This window comes from Catharus ustulatus, chromosome 6 (genome assembly GCF_009819885.2).
Source record: "Catharus ustulatus isolate bCatUst1 chromosome 6, bCatUst1.pri.v2, whole genome shotgun sequence".
Taxonomy (NCBI): Eukaryota; Metazoa; Chordata; class Aves; order Passeriformes; family Turdidae; genus Catharus; species Catharus ustulatus.
In genome coordinates, this window is record NC_046226.1 from 12967569 (window position 1) to 12989265 (window position 21697).

Here is a 21697-nt window from a genome sequence, read left to right on the forward strand (position 1 = left end):
ACATGTTGCCATGTTGTGCTTCTAAATGTTGTGCTTTAGAACTTTTTTTCACCCTAAAAAGATCTACTGTTTTTAACAACTTATTAGCAGAATATTGTGGAATATTGTCCAATTCTTCTAGCTGCTATTCTTGCTCTTGCAGTTCTTTTCAGATCTGAATCAGCTGAACTATCACTATGACCAGTTCCATCATTTTCACTGACTAATCCTACACTAGCAATTATGTGAGAGGTTATGTGACTGCAACATTAATTAAAACAAAAAACAACCCTGGAATGCAGAATGGTCAGAAAACTAGATCGATTTTTTTCCCCTATTCTGATAAATGCTGTAATTGCTTGTCTTGTGTTCTTGTTGTATATCTTGTTCTATAGCAGTTGTTTCACATTGTTGAACCATGAGCATGAAGGTAGATCAGGTAGGATTCATTTGCTTTATTTACTTTCCTTTGTAGAATGAGAGGTAATAAATACTAGTTAAATTTTAAGTGGGTTCTGGTTGTTTGGTGCCTTACTTCAGCACTGCCATGTAAACACAATTTCAGCTGAATGTTTTTTTACTACTATTCAGCAAATACTACTATTCACATTAGAAAGTCAAATAAATTCAGTTGGCTCCAGGTATGTATTGGGCAACTATTATTAATGTTTTCTATGAAAACTTATGGAAAAGTTTAAATTTTTGATTTCTGTTTCTGCTCTCAAAAATAAGAGCTTGTAATTTATGAAATGGTGGAGGTAAAAAGTTCATAAAGAAAAAATAGAAGTCTCTTTCTTTCCTAAAACAAAGTACCATTTTTTTCCTTATTCAAAAAAACTGGAATTAATTTTAGTATCAGCTTGCATGTACTCATATTGTTTTGTGAACAAAATTGACCCACAAAATACTAATGCTAAGGGTAATTCATGAGCAGATGGAAAAGGGAAGAAACAGCGAAAGAGAAATTCATCATAAAAATGCAAAAAACAAAGCAAACCCACTTATCTACAAAAGGCAGTGTACTCTACAAGCTTGATGAAATAAAGTTTTTTTAGATTTTTGTATACCAGCATTTAATTCAGTACTACTACTGCTTTAGTAAAAGGGTTTTAATGAAAACTGTCTGGTGTGACCAGGATTTTCATATTGCTTTCAGTATGCAGACGAATATTTTTTTAAAGTACAAATACCTTTTAAAGTTGTTTTTTTTAAAGAATAAATACATTTTTTGTAATACAAAAATCTTAAAACTATGTTTACTTTATGGATAATTGTTCTACTACAGGAAGTAATGCTAGCAGCATCTTGAAATAAAATATGGGGTTTTTTTGCTATTTGAAGACACTAAAAAAGGGACTACTTTGTGCAGGCAAAATATTTTAATTGCAACATTTTTAGTCTAGAAAAGATTTCTAATGGCGGGAGAAATAAAAGGGTTAATGTGTCCTGTCTTCAAATCCTTTGTTTTCTTTCCAAATAGGATTGCTAGACTGCTTTTAAAATAATTTGTCTTCTGATAGGTGTGCAGTTTCAAACATGGTTTGAGAAGTACTGCTTTGTTTTATTTCCTTAGCTTCTCCATAAGGGTGACTGCTGCAGTTCTGACTCTTTCTGCAAGTGCTTAGTCTGGCTACACATGAAGAATGGGCAGATTTATGAATTTCACAGCTGTTGCAAGCTAAACTGTAGTCTGGTTCGATAAGCAGAAACAGGTGGGATGTTGAGCAGACAAAAATAAACTCTTGAGCATGTTAGCCAGGCTCTATAAACCACACTGACACCTCTCTAAACATATGTAATTTGGTAACAAAAAAATAGTTAAAAGTTGTTGCAGATGTACTTTAATGGTGCATTTGGCCTCTGCATTGGTATCAAAATACAGGGAATGGTTAAAAGACTACTTTCATTGCTGCAGATATGTAGTTTGAAAGATTTTTTTTTTTAATAGTTTGTTCCAAAGAGAAATTCTGTAAGCTGCAGGGTTTTCTCTTCTCAGGAGAAGAAAGGAAGGTATGTCTGTGACTTCCTTAACATTTATAAGCGCTGCATGCCTGCAGAAGGCTGAACAAAGCCCAGATATTTATGGCTTAATGTTAAGATTTTTTTGTCCACTGAAATGTGGAGTAATAGACACAAGAGGGAGCCATATGGTTTACAGACCATCGTAGTGAGATTATATTCCTAAAGAAAATACAGCCAAGTTTGAAGCTTTTTTAAAAGAATATGCAGTGGTCTTTATGTTTGATTTCCAGGTGCATCTCTATCCCTGTTTGTAGTCAGCTGCAGAGAAGTTTTTGTGAATCAAAGCAAGATATGAAGACAAGGAATGCACTTAGAGAAGGTGGAAGTGTCCAAACGATTTACATTTTGAACATGACAGGTTTGAAGCAGTGCTGTATCTTTTCCCCAGCTGTAGTAAAGGCTATTACTACCTGCCTAAATTAAAGACAATTTTATAACTTTAGTTGATTTTTAAAATCTTTAAAGTTGTAAGTCCAAAACCAGCAGAACCCCTTAGCTAACCACAGTTTTTACAATGCATTCAGTGACACTCTGAGTACATAGTACCTGTATGTAGCTGCCTCTCATATGCTGGAAAAAACACCAGTTTTGTGGGAGTGTCCAGGATGGCAGTTTGGCATTGATTTATACAGTGTTTTCAACCTGTAGACTTTGGACCACTGAGGGGCCACATTCTTTTTTTCTGAAGAGCACCAGCAAGTTATGTGTCTGGAAAGGAAAAAACAAGCAAATAAAAAAACTGAACCTCAACCAATATGGTTGACATTGTAGTGGGCCTCTGCTATAATGCTGCCTGATCAGGAGGAAGGAAGAAGTGAATAAGGCCTTCTGTAGATAGCTAAAAATAGCCTCACATTTGCAGGGTCTCATGGGGGGACTTCTTTCCAGTATCTGTTAAAGTAACAACACAGCAGGGCACAAGCAGTGCAGGTGGAGTTTGTGGAGAGCTTCCTCACTCAAGCAATGGAGAGGCCAATGAGGAGAGGTTCTACTTGCATTCATGGACCTCATACTTACAAACAAGGAAGGGTTTGTTGGAGATGAAAAGGTTGAAGACAACCTTGGCTGTAGTGACCATGAGGTGGATTTCAGGATCCTGAGAGGAGGAAGCAGAGCAAACAGCAAGGTCACAGTGTTGGACTTCAGGAGAGCAGTATTGACTACTTCATGGATCTGCTTGGGAGAGTCCCATGGGATAAGGCTTTGGAGAAAAGAAGGATCCAAGAATGAAAACATGGTAGATAGATCATGATAGATCACCTCCTCTTAAGTTTAGGAGCAGTTCATCCCAAAAGCAGGAAGTCAGGCAAAAGTGCCAGGAAGGCTTCATGAATCAACAAGAAACTCCTGGCAAAAACTCAGGCATTAAAAGGAAGCATAGAGAAGGTGAAAGCAGGGATAGATAATCTGCAAGGAATATGAAGACATTGTCCAATCATCCAGGGATGTGGTAAGGAAAGCTAAAGCCCAACAGTAATTGCATCTTTCCAGGGATATCAAAGGTGACCAAAAGGGTTTTTATATGTACATAGGTGACCAAAGGAGGACCAGGGGAGATGTGGGCCTGCTGCTGGATGGAATGGGGGACCATGACCTAGAACATATAAAACCCTGGGGTACCAAATGCCTTCCTGTACTGGTAAGACTGGCCTTTAGGAGTCCCAAGTACCAAGATGCCATCCAGAGGTGCCTGGACAAGCTTGAGAAGTGGGCTCTTGGGAACTTCATGAAGTTCAACAGGGAATGTGCAAGGTGTGCTGCACCCATGCTATCAATACAGCTGGGGGTTGAAGGGATTGAGAACAGCCTTGCAGAGATGTGCTTTGGGAGTGCTGGTGGATGAGCCAGCCGTGTGTGCTTCCAGCTCAGTAAGCCAGTTTTACCCTGGGCTGCATCAAAAGCAGTGTGGCCAGCAGGTTGAGAGAGGGAATTCAATCCCTCTGCTGTGGTGAGACCCCACATGGAGTACTGCACCCAGCTCTGGGGTCCCCAGCACAGGAAGGCCATGGAGAAATTCCAGAGAATGGTCACAGAAATAATGAGAGGGCTGAAGCACCTCTCCTGTGAGGAGCTGGCCTTGTCATCCTGGAGAAGACTCCAGGGAGGCCTTAAAACAGGCTTTCCATAGTTAAAAGGATGTGAGAAAGATGGGAACTAGCTTTTTAACAGGGCTTGTTGCAAGAGGACCAGGGGTAATGGTTTTAAACTAAGAGAGGCTTGATTTAGACTAGATCTAAGGAAGGCATTTTTTACAATAAGAGTAGTGAAACTCTTGCAAGATTGCCCAGAGAGGTTGTAGATGCCCTATTCCTGGAAACATTCCAGGTCAGGTTGGATGGGACTCTGAGCAACCATGATCTATTTGAAAATGTTCCTGTTCATCACAGTGAGGAGTTGAACCAGGTGACCCTTGGAGGTCCTTTCCAGTGCAAACTCGATGACTCTCAGTGATCTTTGAGTGATCATGATGACTGGGAGACATTCCTGAGGACTGGAAGAAGGCAAATATCAGTCCTCAGGATAGAAAGATGACCTGAGAACTACAAGCCTGTCAGCTTTACTTCAGTTTCTGGTTGGTGCCATCCCATGGGACTTTGACAGGCTGGAGAAATGGGCTGCCAATTGATGTTTAGCAAGAAGTGCAAAGTCCTGCACTTGGAGTGAAATAATCCCATTATTAGGTTGGGGGACAAGCTGAGCATGAGTCAGGAATGTGTCCTTTCAGGGAAAAAGGGCTAATGGCATCCTGGCTGCATTAGCTGAGAGAGGTGATCCTTCTCCTCTGCTCAGCCACACCCAGAGTACTGCATCCAGTGCTGGGCTCCCCAGTACAAGAGGGATCAGTTTAATTCTAAAATTCTAACTGAATGGAGAAAGTCACCTATTTAAGTAACATTTTAGCAAGTAAACTTATTTTCTTTGACTCAGTTTTATGTTTCTTTGTGAAGATAATGAGCAAATACTTGCTAGTGCTTTATTTTCCTTCCGTCAAGCTACTCTTACTCAAGAAGGCAGAAACTGCCCCATGAGTCACACTCTTTTTAATTTTTTTTTTTAAATAGAATCTCTTTGGTAGAAGTTGTTTAATAATTTTTAGGTATTATCTGTATTGCTTCCAGCATTTCACAGGAACACTGTCAAACAGTTTTCTGACTAGGGCGTATTGACATCTGGATACTGTTTGTGAAAGTGTTGTTCTAGTCCCATTGTGAATACAAGCTTTGCAGTAATCTATCCTAAGATGTTTTGATCTGTTTGTGTGCAGTACTGGACAGAGAACTTAATTTCCTGGAGGCTGCAATCCCTTTTGATCAGATACTAAATTTCATATATTATTCATATAAAATTTGCCTAATTAATTTAGCATGAATGAAATTCTAAAGTCCAGTCATTAGCTGTTGAGGACTGGAAAATAATTTTTTAGTTAGGATGCTTAACACATCAAGTTCTAGATTTCAGAATGATGTTATGGCATCTCTAAAATCTGGTATCATGTGTGACTTTTCAATATTGGGTATATTAGGTGAGATTTCACATCTCTAGCATGATTTTTACACCAATTTTTCAAGTTGCAATGATGCTTTCAGTATGACTTATGCTACTCTTACATTATTTTTCTGTGTTGTTTTTAATCTGTCCTATTCCAATCAGCATATAATTTTCCAGATCAGCGTGAAGTAGAACATCTGGTGTCTCTCTGTACTTGGCTTGAAGACACCATTTAACTTTTATGTGCTAAATGATATTTGAGTTGAATAATAAGTATGAGATAAGTATACTGTCTTTTAAAACACCCTATTGAAGTAATCAGAAGGAATTTATTATTTTTAAGTTGATGTAATAGAGAATATTTTAATGTTTCCGAAGAATTCAACCTATATGCAGTCAAAGCAAATGCATTTGAAACAGAATTCTGTTTTTTTTCTGTACCAGGTAGGTCATTAGGATTCTCAGTTTTCCTCCCTGCTTTATTCATTGGCATACCAGTCAAATAACTTTTTTTCAGAAATTATGTCAACAGCACTGTGAAAAATGGGTAGAAGAAAGATGGTACAGTTGTAAACCCTGTAAAATCTTTTCCTTTTGTTTACTTGTCTGCTATGCATGTCACCTTAAGGAGAGATTTAAAATTATATTGAGTGGGCAGTTGCAAAGATAAAAATAGTGTTGCTATCTAATTTTTTTTTGTCTGGATTTCAATGCCCAAGTTGTTCTTCTTGATCAATAATAAATAAATAGGCAGTTAATAATGAAATATATTTATCCTTTTCTGTGTTTTTCTTCTCTGTGAAGGCCAAAATATTGTATTAATCTGTTTTGCTGGCAGCAGATTGAAGATTGACAGTATGCTTGTACTGTACCACTTAGTGTATCTTCTGTAAGGTGGTTTAGACTTTGCAAACATGTGCCAAATTCCTGATTTTTGTGTCACTTCTGGTATATCCCACCCTTGGCTGTGATAACAGTTACAGCAGATCCTGGGGCTTCATTGGGCCATTCCTGTGGCTGCCTCTCTCCACAGCAGAAGCAGCTCCAGGCTTTGCTGGGTTGTGTCTGTCCGAGTCAGGCAGATGAAGAGCTCGAGTCCTTGCGTGGGTGGGAGGTTCTGCTGCCTTCTTCCCCCGTTCCTTCCTTGCCTTCCACAGGAACACGGCGATAGCTCTGGGCTTTGAGCCAGCCGGACACAGGAGGAGGTGTTTGGCTGTTCAGGCAGCGTTTGCTCCTCAAACAGCTGTTCCCTATCTCCTCCAAGAAAAAGGTGGCAGGCCATATGGAGGCATCCTGTGGTCCAGATTCAGACGATGGGCACCAGTTGGACCATCCTGGCCTAGATGGAAATACAGGCATGTCCTGCTAGGTGTCTGCTATTTCTTACAGTCAAAATAATTCAACGTTGGAGGACAGACAGGATAAAACATATCTTTCATTTTGGATATAGATGTTATATTTCATCATACAGACATTGTTAGGATCTCCTAATCAGCAGGTTTTAATTTATTTTATATTCTGAATGGATTGTGCTGTAGTGGTCTAAACGCCCTCTTTCCTCTAGAGAAGCAGAGACGTACTTCAAAGCGTATGTGGCAGTGCTAAACAAAATTTGTTTCTGCTCAGTTTAAACCACATTTGGGAGGAATAATACATTTTCTTGTTAGTAGTGTGGGCTTTTAAGGCATTTTTTTGAAGATGGGGTTGTCAACCACTCTCCTGGTTGAGAATGCAGATAAGCGTCTCTTTTTACAGCCAATAGAGTGGAGACAGTTTTTTGTTTGCTTTTCTGTTAGTAGCCTTTTTTTTTAACTGAGTTGCACTTTGTGGGACATTTGAGTCTATCCCCAGGGATGTTGTCTGTGTCTTTTGTGGAAGTGAGTGCCTCAGCAGACATCAGGAGATCATGATGCACTTACAAGTATACTTTCTCATATAAAGTTTGTACTTATTGTGCAGATTTAATATTTTTCCTGATATAACAGCAGTTACAAATGTTCCATAAATTTAAAATATTATAACAAGCTGATGTTTCTTAGAGCAGAATACTCAAAGGATGTATTCTTTAAGCACTGCAAAATTATACAGGGTACTTATCTTTGTTAAAATTAGTAATTTAACTAAATTACAAAGTGGATTATCCTCTTCAGTCAGACCCAATGCTAATACTCTACACAGTAGGACATTGATATGTTGCTAAGTAAACCAAAGTTTATTTTCTTGTACTATTATTTGAATGTGGGTTGAAGAGGGAATGGTAAGTTTTTAGTTTTGGATGTGTGTGCCACTGTAGCCCCAGTACCTCCAGTTACAGGACTTAGCATGGCCTGTGGAAGCTTGGTTATGAGGTGATTGTGATCCAAGCTTCCACCTAAGTGGCTCCTGGTAGGATTTATTGGGAAACTTGAGTAGCTGATTCACAGGTAACAAAACTTAGGTCATGCTGCATAATGTTAATGCTTGTTAACAAACCCTTTGGAGGAGTGGCTGTGAATTGGAAATACTGTTTCTGTCCTTTCGAAGCAGTTCACTTCAGGGTTTCCATTAGAGCATTTTATTTGTGGCTTGTGATTCACCTAATAGGGGAGTTCACTAATAGTAGAGCTGTGGGATGAATTTGTGCATGAATATAGTGCCTGTGTGTTGCACTAAACAGAATCATAAAGTATCCAGAACTGGAAGGGACCCACAAGGATCATCAAAGTCCAGCTCCTGAAATTAACAAGGTAAAATGTTTCCTGGAATGAAAAATGCTCAAGGTAAACTTTGTACCTCAGGAAGAGCCTATTGAGTAAACGATGTGTCATGGTATGCAAGCATAGACCCTTGCAAGAAAGCTGGGTTTTGTAGCTTACTGTACCTGTGTGAATGAAACACTCCAGAATGAACCTATAAATCTAAGGCTCAGCATGAACAATAAACTCATATTTTGCAAGGAGATTTACCACAGGAGATAATGGAGTTCTTGTGTCCTTCTGTTATGAGAACTGCTTCGGGAGGGACTCGGGAGGCTGTCTCATTGCAAAACACATCTAATCTCAGCCCAGCTTCTCCCACTTCAACCCTCAATGGGGCTGCACTCAGCTCTAAGAGATTTTGTGAAAGGACAAAAAAAGGTGTAGAAAACTTGGTCACTTATTGAAATGCTGTATCTGAGCATCTTCTGTTTTGGGAAAGATTAGTATTTCAGAATTGTGTATATATACATACATACATACAGAATAAGTAGTATTCTGAAATGGAGTAATCAAGAAGTGGATGTAAAGGAGTCCATGGCTGGCTTACCTCTGTTTAAAAAAGGACATGGATTGGAAGTGGGGTACTCGGTTGCAGTCAGTTCAGAGCTGTTTCTGTGTACTCTGTCTACCAAACAGTAATGTCCATGTTATGTGTGAAGTGGGTTGTCAGTTCTTCAGACCCTTGAGTTAATTGTTTGAGTTGTCTGTTGTGCCACTGCTGTCTCATTAACAAAGAACAATTTTTGCAGGTAGAAGGTACAGAAAAAGGGACTGCACAGTTAAATTCCATTGCACCAGGAGGAGTCATTCCACTTTGCTTCCACTGCATGAATCCCTTAATAGTCTGGAACAGTGCTTTCTTGTGTATATTGGCAGAAAGTAAATAAAAATTGCTGACATAAAGAATTAAGCGAGAATGTTATTTAGATGTAATAAGTTTCAATCCTATGGTACCTTTTTTTAATATTAAAATTCATTCTGTTAGGTTTTCCAAAGAATTATCTTTTTTCTGATAGGGAAATCATATAACAGCACAAGTTTGTGAACATTATTCCTAGCACTTCATGAATTTGCCTGTTTGAACATTCCAGAGCATGCCTCTGTAGTTATAAACTGTTGTTACAAAGTAAAATAATCTTTGGCTTTGTGTCCTGTCCTGTACAGTGAACTGGCTTCCCTCATCAGGTTAGGCAGCATATGTCCAATGGAAAAAGTGAATTCTTGGTTCCCTGTAGATCACTAGGATCCTCCATTCTGAATTCTTTATTTTACTTAGCTTTAGGGCAGTTAAAGCCTCAGCAGCTCCACAGAGAGGAGTTTCTCTTCAAGGCTGCTGCTTCAAAGGATTTCCAGAGCTGGGAAAGGGACAGTAACCAGCAAATGCTGACAGATCTTCCTGCTTCTGGCCCTGAATGTATGTGTGTTTGTGTTTTTGTACACCTACACATTGGCCTCAAACCATCAAGTAGCATCCACCAAGGCTCATAACGAAATCCCCCCATGTTAATGAGTACGGTGGAAAGAGGGAAGAATCTGCAAAGAAGACGAAAAAATTGTTTGGTCAAAAGCAACTAACCCTTGGGGTTTATGTTCAAAGGAATGAAAGTTAACAAGGTGGAAGCTTAAAGTGGTTTTGGCTTTAACTGTTTCAAGCACCCTTAGTGTTTTGGGGGCTGTGAAGGGAGTGCAGTGGTGGCCCCAGTGTACTCTTAACACTAGCTGCGATCATTTCCTGGGGTAAACGTGGAGCTGTCTCCACTTGAATGGGGATACAAGAGGTTTCTGAAATTATTGAAATCTGATTTAGTGGTATCAATGCAATGACTGCCCACAACTTTACCTTGACTTGTGAGTACTTGAAATAGTTGTTACAGAAGTCCAACCATCTCTTTGTGTACAAACTCAGGAAACCAACAAAACCAAAGATTTTTTTTAAAACCTTTTTTTGCCTATGTATTATAGTGGAGATGTAGATGGGTCCGATGATCAGTTTATCTCAGCTTAGAGGTGGTGTCTTTTTAAAAAGAACCTTTGATCATGTCTAGTGATTTTTTCTTACTTGCTTTATATGAGGGTTAATAGCACAAAGGAATTCACTGAGCAATATGACTTCACATAAAAATACATCAGCTCTTTTCAAGGTATCTAGTAGTGTAGATGTGAACACAAATTTAACACTAAGTAAACTTTAATTTTTCCTTCTATTCAGACATTGTATTGTGTGTTACAGTAATTGGACTTGTTCTTTGCATCACTTGGTAAACAAGCAAATGTTAAGCCAATTTTAATGGAAATTCCCCATTAAGATTAGGAGCTCTGATAAATGAGCTTTTAGCATTTTGTGATTGAATAGGAAAAGGGTTACTGTCTTCAGAGGTCTGGCCACTGACAGGAAGTGAATGCCCCTAGGCTGGAAAGCAGAGTGAAGGTTGTGATGGCTTCTTAGCTGGGCACCCACCTATTCTATACTGCAACCTTCATGCCACGCAAATGAAACAAGCCCTCAAAGTGGCAGTCCTTTAGCATCTGCTTTCTGGAACTTGAGAATCACTACCTTGCGATGTCCATCTAAAAGTGTGATGAAGAAATTATTAATGCAGAACCCCTATGGCACATCAGGAGTGTTACTTGTTTATGAGCCATTAAACATGAGATGTGAACCCCTGGATATTACTGCTTCACAGAAAGAAAAAAAAGTGTTTGGAAGTGTCCTTTCCATTTTTTTTCTTTTTTTTTTCTTTTTCTTTTCCTTCTCTCCCCCACTCCCCCTTCCTCTGATTGCCATACTGAGTAACTGGCTTCTAGTCTGATAGTGTTTTAGGTGACTAGAATAACAGTCTGTCTCTTTCCACAGTGGCTGCAGACAATCTGGCAGCAATCACTGTTACTTTTTAATATTTCTGGTTATTTTGAGATATCCTCCAAATGTCTCAAAGAAGGCTTGGAACACTGAAGGGGAAAAAGCATTTTTTTATTCATTTTTTTTTTTAGGAATAGCAGCATCAGGAGGAAAATGAAATTCAGCATGCCACTATTTGTTTTTGCAGTGGTCATCACCCTGATTGCCAGCTCTGACAATATTTTCACAGAAAGGGTAACGAAATAAATGGTATTTGTTCTTTATAATAACTCTTTCAGTAGAATGTCAGGACCTGCATCTAAATGAATATATTCACATTTTCATGTTCCCATTTTTTATTTAAAGCTTCCCCTCCCAACTTTCTGAAACTACTTCATACAGACTTCGTAAGTTAAAATTAGAGTTCATGTAGTGGATAATGTCACATTTGAAAGCTAATCTGTAGAGACCTAGCTGCATGAACCTGTAAAAGCTAGATCTGAATTTTTTTTTTTTTTACGTATTAAGTGTTTGTTTAGTTTAAATATGTCTGTATCTTTTTTGAGCAGTCTGAGCAATTTGCATGCTATGCAGCAGTCATCTTCTATACTTTATTAAATATCTGTCAATTATAAATATCAAGGTTTTACATTAATGTCAAGATAGTACATCAAAAATTCATGGAATATGTGACTTTTTTCAAGGGTATTTAATACTTAATGCATTTGTGTCATTTTTCTTTCTAGATATATTGACAGGTTTTATTAAGTGTTTGTTAGGGAGATTTCATTTTTACCAAGGGACCATAAAGAGAAGCTGCATACTAAATCAAATTCTTAATCAGAATATTGTTCTTTTTTGTGTGTCTTCAAATTCTTGTAATCTATAGGGTTTTTAAGTTACATAGTAAAATAGACCATATCAGAAATCTAACATGATCAAATATGCTGACGTATCTTAACTTTAAAAGAGCTACTAGAATGTTATAAATATGGTAATTACATATACTGGGATTTTATTCTGCCCTGTGTCTTTTAAGACCATATATTTTGTCCTTTATTGTAATTTACTAGCAGTTTTATGAGAATTACATCTGGATGGTGTCCACATAGGGGCACTCCCGAAGTTTCACAGATTTACAAACGGGGAGGGTGACAGAGCGTTTGGCGGCTTTGCCAAATCCAGGATCTTTGCCCCATGGGTTGGGTGTTCAGGTTGGCTGTTACAGGGGGCTGCTTGTATGAAATGAACGATTGATCTCCCTGCAATCCACTGATCTAATAGCCGTTTCCTGCAGGGAGGACAATGACAACAAATATAGATCTTGCATGCTGTGGTTATTTGCTCCAAGTGCGAGGCTGTAGGCTGGTGCTGCCGGCATGGGGTGCGGGCTGGGACTGGACACAGACAGGGGCTGTAGCAGTCGCTTTTTGGCTGTTGAGCCCCCGCAGTGTCTGTGATGCCTTTCCACTTCCAGTGCATTATCACCGTGCTCATTCTTACCCTTGGAAAAACAGCACGTTCCGCTAAATGCTGCTGTTTCAGGGGCAGAAGGAAAGCAGGAGAGAGCCAGAGGGGACACACAGGGGTGTTTGTGTTCCCGGGATCTTTCTCCTGGGGCGAACAGTCGGAGCCCGCTCGGCCGGGGGCGCTTGCTCACACTGCAGGTGCGCTGTGCGGAGCGGGGTTCGGGGTGCTGGAGGCGCCCCGAGGGATTCGTGCTCTGCCCGCAGGCCGGGCGGCAGCAGCGCAGCGAGGTTTGGGGTGCTGGAGGCACCCCGAGGGATTCGTGCTCCGAGGGATTCGTGCCCGGAGGGATTCGCGCCCTGCCCGCAGGCCGGGAAGCAGGAGCGGAGCGGGGTTCGGGGTGCTGGAGGCGCTCCGAAGGTTTCGTGCCCTGGCCGCAGGCCGGGCGGCGGCAGCGCGGCGGAGCGGGTCGGTGCGCGGCGCCGCCGGCAGGGGGCACTGCCGGCCCGCGCGGCCAGCGGCGTGAGGGCCCGGCCCGGGGCGCGGGGCGGCGGCGCTGGAGCGGGGCTGAGCGGCCGGGCCGGGCGTGGGCCGCGGGAAGCGGCACCTGCGGGGCTCCGGCCGGGCAATCACAGCGAAATGCCGGCTGAAAGCTTGCGGTGCGCAATGAGACCCGGCTCCTCACACCGATCGCCACGGGCCGTGGGGAAATGCTGTCGTGCTGTGAAGGGAAACTGAGGGGCTGATACTCGCAGTGTTGGTGCTGTCTTTCCCTGCTTAATGTATCAAGCTGCTGCAAAATACATTAGTAACACTAGCAATAAGAGTTGAAATTAAATTGTAATAAATAAAACTACAGGGAGGTTTTTTGACTGTAATAATTAATTCAGGCGGAAGAGTGAGTTTTGCGTTAATTTCGGGACTCGGTTTGGACCGTCCGGCGGCGAAGGTGCCTCCTGAAGCGGCTGGGTTTGAGTCTCGGTGCTGCGTTAGTGCGCAGTGTTTTTGGGAGAAGAAACAACTGTACAATGTGTTGCTGCAATTAAATTCGAAGGGATTTGTTATACAATGACCGTGCCGTCGATGTGAGTGAAAATCATGTGGAATGCTGTAAAATTAGAAAATAAATAAATGAAAGGAGAGGAGGGACAGGAGCCGCTGGAATTGTTACCTTCAGCCGTGTTCCGGAGAAAGCCCATCGGAAGGGTTAACCGGAGGGGCTGAGGGAGAGCAGCCACCTGGGACCTCACACCCAATTGGCAGTCTTTTGTAATATATAATTTGCCTAAAATTGCGCGCTGAGCACAAGCTTTTGTTTTCTAATTGATTTACGGTTTGAGCCACTTTTACCTCATCCCCTACTGTCCTGCACACAGTGCCAGCAAGTACATTACAGTGAGAAATGATAAATTACCACGCACTTGTGATGCTAATGCATCAAGAGTAAAAAACTGCGTACTACATGGAGCTTCATGCATTAAAAGCGTAGCAAAGATAGAGCTATGCAAAAAATCATTTGTATCTTCTGAAATAACCGTTTGATCATTTGCTTCAATTCGTCTCAGAGACCTAATTGAACCTGAAGATTAAAATTTATGCTGCTATGGCTTTCCATTTGTGAATTGGAACAAAGTTCCAAAGAAAATGTGTGAATGCAGGCTTAAAGCTACCTGTATTTTCAAGACTGTAAATAAGTTAATTAGTCAGAAAAATAACGGGTATCAGAGCTCCTTAAAGCTTTTAGAAATTAAATGTTTGCTTAATGAGAACTGCAGTATGCATTCATAAATGACACGGCTCCACTTCTAGATAGGAGTGTGTGTAGATGGGTTAATGTAGATACTGCCTAATCAGTGTTTGTCACCAAAGCTATTTAAATATTTTAATCTGCTTTTGTTTCAGAGGTGTAGTGCAACTTTTACTGAATAATACTCTTACAGGTATCAAGGAAGAATTGAAAATCTCTTATAATATTTGTGAAATACCTCACTGATATTGCAGAGGAGAGGAAAATGTGGAAGTTGATGAAAGCTAATGTACACTTATTGTCTGATTTCTTTCCCACACTGTGCATCGAGAGCTGGATTGTCTTTTACCTTCACATATTCAGTCCACCTTAAATTTTTTTTTTATTTTTGTACAATGTCTGTGGGTTCCAGCCTTGAAATATGAAGAAACAGATTTATGGCGGCTGCTGGGCACAACAAATTAAGTTGACAGTGATGTATGAGAGCATAATAGCATGATGATCCCTCTGTAGCGCGGCTGGACGCCTCCTGCTTCATTTGGCTCTTGTTAGGATCTGTTAGGCAGCTAAATAATGAAATTCTGCTGACTGATTTCTGATTTCTCTTTTCTTCCTCTTTTCACCTTTTTATGCAACTTACATTTTGCAGACCCATCCTAATGCCAGCAAACTGCCCTTAAAGGATTCTTTCACTTATGACGACTACAGGTTGGTCTGTCTTTTAATTTATTTTTTTTTCTTTGTTTCTTTCCTGTTTTTACTATGGTAAACTGTGGGGCCCTGGAATTCTTCATTGGTGGGAAAGCCCTGTTTTTACTGAAATGTTAATGGTAGGATTTGATAGTAATACAATTTCTTAATGCTAAAGAAAGTGAAATAAATATGCAAATTTTAATTGTTACAAAGGAATAGTCATTCATTATGAACAGTTAGTTTAGCCAACTGGCACACATAGTCAGATTACTAAGGTGATTCCTTGTTTCTTAAGAAAACAATTCAGTTGATGAGGCAGGAGTTTTAGGGTTTGGGGAATTTTTTTAAATTTCTCTTTTTCCATAAAAGGCTCTACCAGCACATACTGGCAAAAGTTAATATCTAGAGCTGCTGCTGTTGAGCAGGAGAGCTGGAGAACGAAGTTGTACGCATGAAGCATGAGTGTCACTTGGAGGTGCTATAAGGGGTGACAGAACTAAGATTAAAAGAATAATAATTAAGATAAGGAGAGCTTTAATTCTGTTAAATGATTAAAATAGCATTAATAAAAGGCATTCATGAGGGATTTTTTAGCCTACTTGTACTTGTGGGTAAGGCTATGAAAGCGGGATTTCCAAAGCATGCCTCCTTCACTTAAAGGGTCGCTGAGGAACACACCAACTTACAAGTGAAGTGGTCTAAAATTTTACAGACAAATTACAGCAATTAACAAGAAGCATATTGTTACTGTGTTTCAAACAGTGTTTGTACATCAGAATTATCCACTATTTAACTTTAACTTTCTTTTTAAAAATTAGGTAAATTTCAGTTTGCCGCTGTCTTTCATAGCAGTCTAGTCCTTCTGATGAAGTCCTTCAGGAAGTCTGGTGTATTAAGTACATGTTTGTAGTGGAGTCTGTAGGAATTAAAATTATTTTGACTTCCTGGTGACATCCTTCTTTCCCCTCAAAAAAGACCTCACAAAACATACATGTATTAAGGCCAGAACATGGTGAAACTAAGATTCTTTTTTCCACTGGTGTTTAATATTAATTTTTGTCAGTTATAAAATAAAATTCTAGAAAATACTGAAATTCTAAGCTTTTCTGAAGATTTTTATGTTTAAGAAGTTAGCTTGCATTTTGTTTATTTAACCTGACTTTGAAGGGTTTTGAATGATGTCCATGTGCTAAAGAACTACGCAATACTCTCTTCATGTTGTTTACCTGGATATCTGTTTGGAATGTTGTGGCTTTTTTTCTCTCGGTTCTATTAAGCAGAAAATTTAGCAGCTGACCTAAGCCAAAATCTTGAAAATTGAAGAGAAACACTTACAAAAGATTACTCGTGTCAGGTGGTTGCGCTGGTTTCCAGTTCATGCAGTACATAAGCTTTTTATAGAGTGAGGAGGAAAATACATCCTGGTTCTTACAAGAGTTTGCAGGTAGATGAGAATTCTGACTGCCCAGCAGGAAAACCTGCAGAAGCAGGACACCCTGGGTTTGGGATGGGTAATGTGAGGTACATATATGGTGAAAGGCTGGGAAGCAGAAGCTGACATAGGGATGGGATCCTGGTTGAGGAATGCAATCAGTGGAAGGTGTGAAGAGAAAAGAGGGATCCTGGTTTGGTATTTGTTCTGTGTGCATGTCTTGGAAACCTGGGAACTGCTACTTCTCCTGCAAGTGATGTGCCTTCTACTGTTCCTGTAGTCAGTGTGATCTTTAAGGAAACTAAGTTTGGAAACTCTCAGTCTAAATGTTTGTTTCAGATGGGACTATGGCAAATTGTATTTTAATGCTTTGAACATTGACCATCTCATGTTTTTAACTTCTACAGATGGGCAGTTTCCTCTGTTATGACACGGCAGAACCAGATTCCAACAGAAGATGGTTCCAGAGTTACGCTGGCTCTAATACCTTTATGGGACATGTGTAATCATACTAATGGACTGGTAAGGATTTCTTCCAGTGTTGCTGAAAGACTTTAGGGCTTAAGTATTAAGCCTTTCAACTGCTATACAACAATTTAGTAATACTTTCCGTTATGCTTCTTAACACAGGTATGTTGTCATCCCAAGAGACCCTAAAAAACTAATACCTGAAAGAAAGAGTTGTCAGTTTCTCAAATATCTTATGATAACTTTTCAGGGAGAGCTTTCTTCAGCTAGAGAAAACTTTACAAGTGATTTGATACTTGCATAAAGTTGTGTCTTATGTACATATAATGTACTTTTTAGAGTTTTCATTTACATGAAATAGTTTGTCCAGACAAGTCTGAATAGTCTCCTGACATGGAGCTTTGTTTCTGATGGGCTGAAAAAGATGCACAGTACAGGACAGATTTGTTCTGAGAATGGAAAGCAGGCACTGATGGAGCTACCACTAGGGAAAGTAGTTAGAGATTTGCTACTAAGAAATACTGCCTGCTCTCCTAACCGTGCCCAAAGAGCCTTGTTATAGGACAGCAACAAGAACAAAGCCTAATTCAACAAAAACAGTACATCTGTTACTACATCAAAGAAACAAAATGCAAAAATACTACTTCAGGGCGTATTAAACATTTAAAAGGTGACATATGTATATAGAAAGTCAGACCTGCTGACATTTTGGCTTACGTGCACTAGTTCAGGGGATGATTCCTGATTTCATTAACAGACTAGTTAATGCTGAGGTGAGGAAAAGGAAACCCAGAGAGGCTGGTTTATCAAAGTTATTTAGTCATGCTCATGTACACTTCAAAAGTCATACCCCCTACTTGTGTTTCCAGTAGATACTATTTATTGTAAGCACTGCATATGACCAGACTATTCAAGTGGTCTGTTTCTTTTGTGGGAGAGTTGACCTTAGTGTTAGGACAGCAGGCAGTATGTGTTAATGCTGTTGGCATAAAAAAAGTCTGTTTTAAATTAATAAACTGTAAAACAAGTTGTTTTTCACTTGACATTTAGCTAATTTAGTGTTACTATGACTGTATCAATTACAGCAGGGTAGGCTAGGCTATGAAGTTGCAAGTGTTTGGCGTTCATTATTTATTTATTTTTCCTTATTGCAAGGTGATTACATGTTGTTCTTTAACAGTGATTCTTGCCTTTGCCTATTTGTTATGCAATCTCACAGCTTTGATTTAGCAATAAAGTTCATATGAGAGTCTTCAGTATAAAGAAAATTGCTTAAAATTCAGAAATGTGTATTTTTGTAATATAAGTTGTAGCTGCAAGCGTCAGTACTTCCTGTACCCTCTTCCTGCTGGGCATCTCTTTCAGATGCTTTTGCAGAGACTTGTCTGTATTCATTAGACAGCTCTTAATGAATGCCTTCAAAGTTGGGATTAGAGTAAAGAGGAAGAGAATCAAGGTTCTGTGAGGGAAAATTTAAGTAGCATATATTAAAAGAGCAGCTATTTATGTTGTTTTACTCATTCAAACTTCTATTTAAATTGATAAAGTAATTTTTATTTTTATTATGCTGTTTAACAATTGGTTTGATATGGAGCCAGCTTCTGGAGTCAAACCTCCTAATGTGGTAGTATATCAGGATTGGAAACATTTTTTTATGCTGAAGTATATCCTAAAGGGCAAAGGGGGTTGTGCTGAACTTACATATTTTGTATATATGTAAAGATTTCAATCATTTATTTCATATTTCTGCAGAAAATAATTTAAATGTATATAAATTCAGGAAGGATAGAAAAGTGTAATATTGTTAATGGGCTAAGAAAAGCTACTTAAAACTACATTTCTGTTGTGTGTTAATTGCCTTGTACTATTAGAAATGGGACGGGGGGGGTGACTGCTTAGATAACTGTAAGCTGCCTGTATTGTAGTTTATATTATTGTTGAGTGAGGTGAGGGTGAGCTCTGCTCTAATCATAGCACAATCCCTTTAAAATACATGAAGGGAACTGTTGTTCATTGCAGGAGAGTACTAAACAAAAGATGACATTGAATGCACCCCTGTCTAGTTTATTCCACATAGTGCCGAAATACCTCCTAAGTCAATCAACTACCATATATATTCCTGTTCTTGCTTTATTCCACAGGGCCCCTTTCCATGAGCTAGATAATAAAATGCTCTTTGGATTTTAACTGGAACTAGGTCCATCCAGCTTTTTCTTGCTTCTGACACTATTAATTAGATCAACCTGCCTCTAAGAACTATTTCAAAATGGTTGTCTTCATGCATTTCTCATTGTTATTCTTTAGTGGGATTGTATTTTGACAGTCAGAGGTTGATTACCAGTTCTGACAGAGCTTTGAATAAGCTACATTCTGTCTGTTGGGCTGAGTCCATCCTTAATCACTGACCAAGAGACTATTGCATGCTTTATACACAACTTGAAATTCATGTATCAGTCTGCTTCAGAAATAAAACTGAAGGGATGCAATTTGTCAGCTATCATGTGGGAAGAGAAGTAAACACCCTGTTAATTCTCTTACGTGACTGCTATTAAAAGAAATAGGAAATAGGAGTCTAGCACTCCATTATGCTTTATAGAAAAGTCTCTCAGAAGTGCTGCTGGGTTTTGTATGTTGTTTGGGTTTTTTTTTAAGGCGAAAATAAAAATTTAAAATAAAGATCAGTACTCCAGTGAAGCATGCTTAAACTGACAGAATCCTCCTCTTAAAATATTGGAATTTCCCCAGTCTGTGAAAACCTTCTGTTTCACCAGAATTTCAAGGGATTGGAGTGGACTTTTCACATTCAGAACTATTTCACAGACTTTACACACTAAGGAAATTTCAGGACAGGTCAAGAGTTTCTTTTTTTGGATGAAAGGTACAGTTTTTCAGAAGATGACTGTATTTGAACTAGGAAGGTAGATTTGTCATCCTCTAGCATTTGTAACCTGCAATTCAGGGTGGGATAACTTTCTAAACCGAAGATCTTAATTAAAATTTTGTGGTCCAAATTAGAGAATGCACAGGAATTTCTGCATTCAAGTACTGCAGCCTGTGTTTCTCAGCAGGCTTAGTATTGCATTACTCTCTTTTACTGATCCCTGCATGCCACAAACCTGTTAAATAGACCTGCAGTGAGGCATCTGCACAGGGAGGTTTCTGCAAGTGTCTGCAGGACCAGGCTGCCCGTACTTGGGGCTGACATTTTGGATTTGCTCCATTTGAAAGCACTGTTTTGGCTGACAAATGCACATTTAATGATGCAAGCAGTGCAAAAATATTAATGTGTAAACCATCAACCAAGCTTTTGAATTAATCTGAGGAGTTCTGTCTTTGGACAGGCGGCATCCAAGATGGGAATTAGGGTATACCACAAGTCATGTCAGCTTACAAAAAAGTATGCTTCTATTTTCAAAGGCTGAGAGAGAATCTTCGGCTTCTATGTTTTTCCCCAGGCTCACAGTGTATTTTTCCATAAGTTACCTCTGTCAGTACTGAACTCAGACTACCTACCATGAAAGTTGCTTTCTGATTTTCAGCAGCTTATGTTCCATCCTGTGGCTGCATCTCTGGTCATACTGTTCAAGAACATGCTGTTTGTCACTTTATAAAAATATTACATTTTTAGGATAGCTTTACTTGTTAGTGTGACCCCTTTACAGTTTTGTAATTGTTTTTGGGGAAGTACAGGTTTGTCAAGAGAGTTTATCCTCTTCCATTGCCAGCTCCCATCACAAAAATCCTTTTAGCATTTTAAGAGTATTACTTAACTTTTAGATAAAGGGATTATTTTCAAGTAAATTATAATTCTCTGAAGATTGTATCCCCTAAAGATCCACAGTTATCTAATCCTTTTTCATTGAGAGATCAAAAATGTGTTGGCAGTTGAAGGATAAAGCACAGCATATAGAGCTGTCAGTGCCTTGCTCCCTTGGGCCTCATGGGAGTGACTGAAAGCTCCAGAACTTTATAACAAGCTGCTGGCTTTAGCATGGTACTTTGTCTGTGCTCTATGGAGGGTACTTTCCTCAGAGCCTTCTGTTCACTTCAGGTAGGTTATTTCCTCCATTAGATTTCTCTAATGCAGAGGTTTTTTTAAAAAAAGAGGTTGCTCAGGAATCATAAGGCAATCACTATCAGCTATATTCTATTGTGCTGAGAAAGGAATGTGTGCAATTCCTATTGTTAATATTTATTTCTGATAGGAAAATTTGTCAGTGGTGGGAGAGAGAAATATAAAATGCTAAAGGTGCTTTTGTCACTCTTTTCCTGAATAGATCACTACAGGCTACAATTTGGAAGATGACCGGTGTGAATGTGTAGCGCTTCAAGATTTCAAGGCTGGAGAACAGGTAGTGTGAAGAGTTGTCTACATTACTGTTGTTTCATTAAATTCTGGGGACACTTGGTGACCCCCTAGAAAATTTTAATAATGTAGTGGTGTGGATTAATCTCTGCTACATTTGAATTTTATTATACTGAGCTAATTCTGAGTGAAAATGCTACCAAACAAAATACATGTACATTTTTCAGAATATTTTCTATCACTTGGTAGAACCCTAATGTAGGATAGTTTTATTCCTCATATTTCATAGGACTAGTTGAAATCTTTAATCTTTGGTGAGTGAACATACGCAGTCACTAAGTTTGGTGTTCTGGAAGATCTTGGTAAAAGGCTGTATCCAAAGGATCAAAGAAATATTTTTTAAAATTTGTCTGCAATTGTGGACTGTAGAGTCTTTTTTAACAATGGTGTTTGTTGGCTTATTTTTCTTGTTAGCCTTCATTTAAAAGAGGTGAAATGCAGTGCAGTTGCCTGTCAC

The 21697-nt window shown here is 39.3% G+C and overlaps 1 protein-coding gene across 1 annotated transcript in view; it reads left to right on the top strand.

Annotated features, from left to right (window-relative positions):
- SETD3 (SET domain containing 3, actin histidine methyltransferase) overlaps positions 1 to 21697 on the top strand; it is a 62391-nt gene that overhangs the window by 32328 nt on the left and 8366 nt on the right. The window contains exons 7-9 of the mRNA XM_033062607.1: positions 14931 to 14989; positions 16814 to 16928; positions 21152 to 21226. Of these exons, the coding sequence (XP_032918498.1) occupies positions 14931 to 14989; positions 16814 to 16928; positions 21152 to 21226 (249 nt within the window). The remainder of the gene's footprint in view (positions 1 to 14930; positions 14990 to 16813; positions 16929 to 21151; positions 21227 to 21697) is intronic.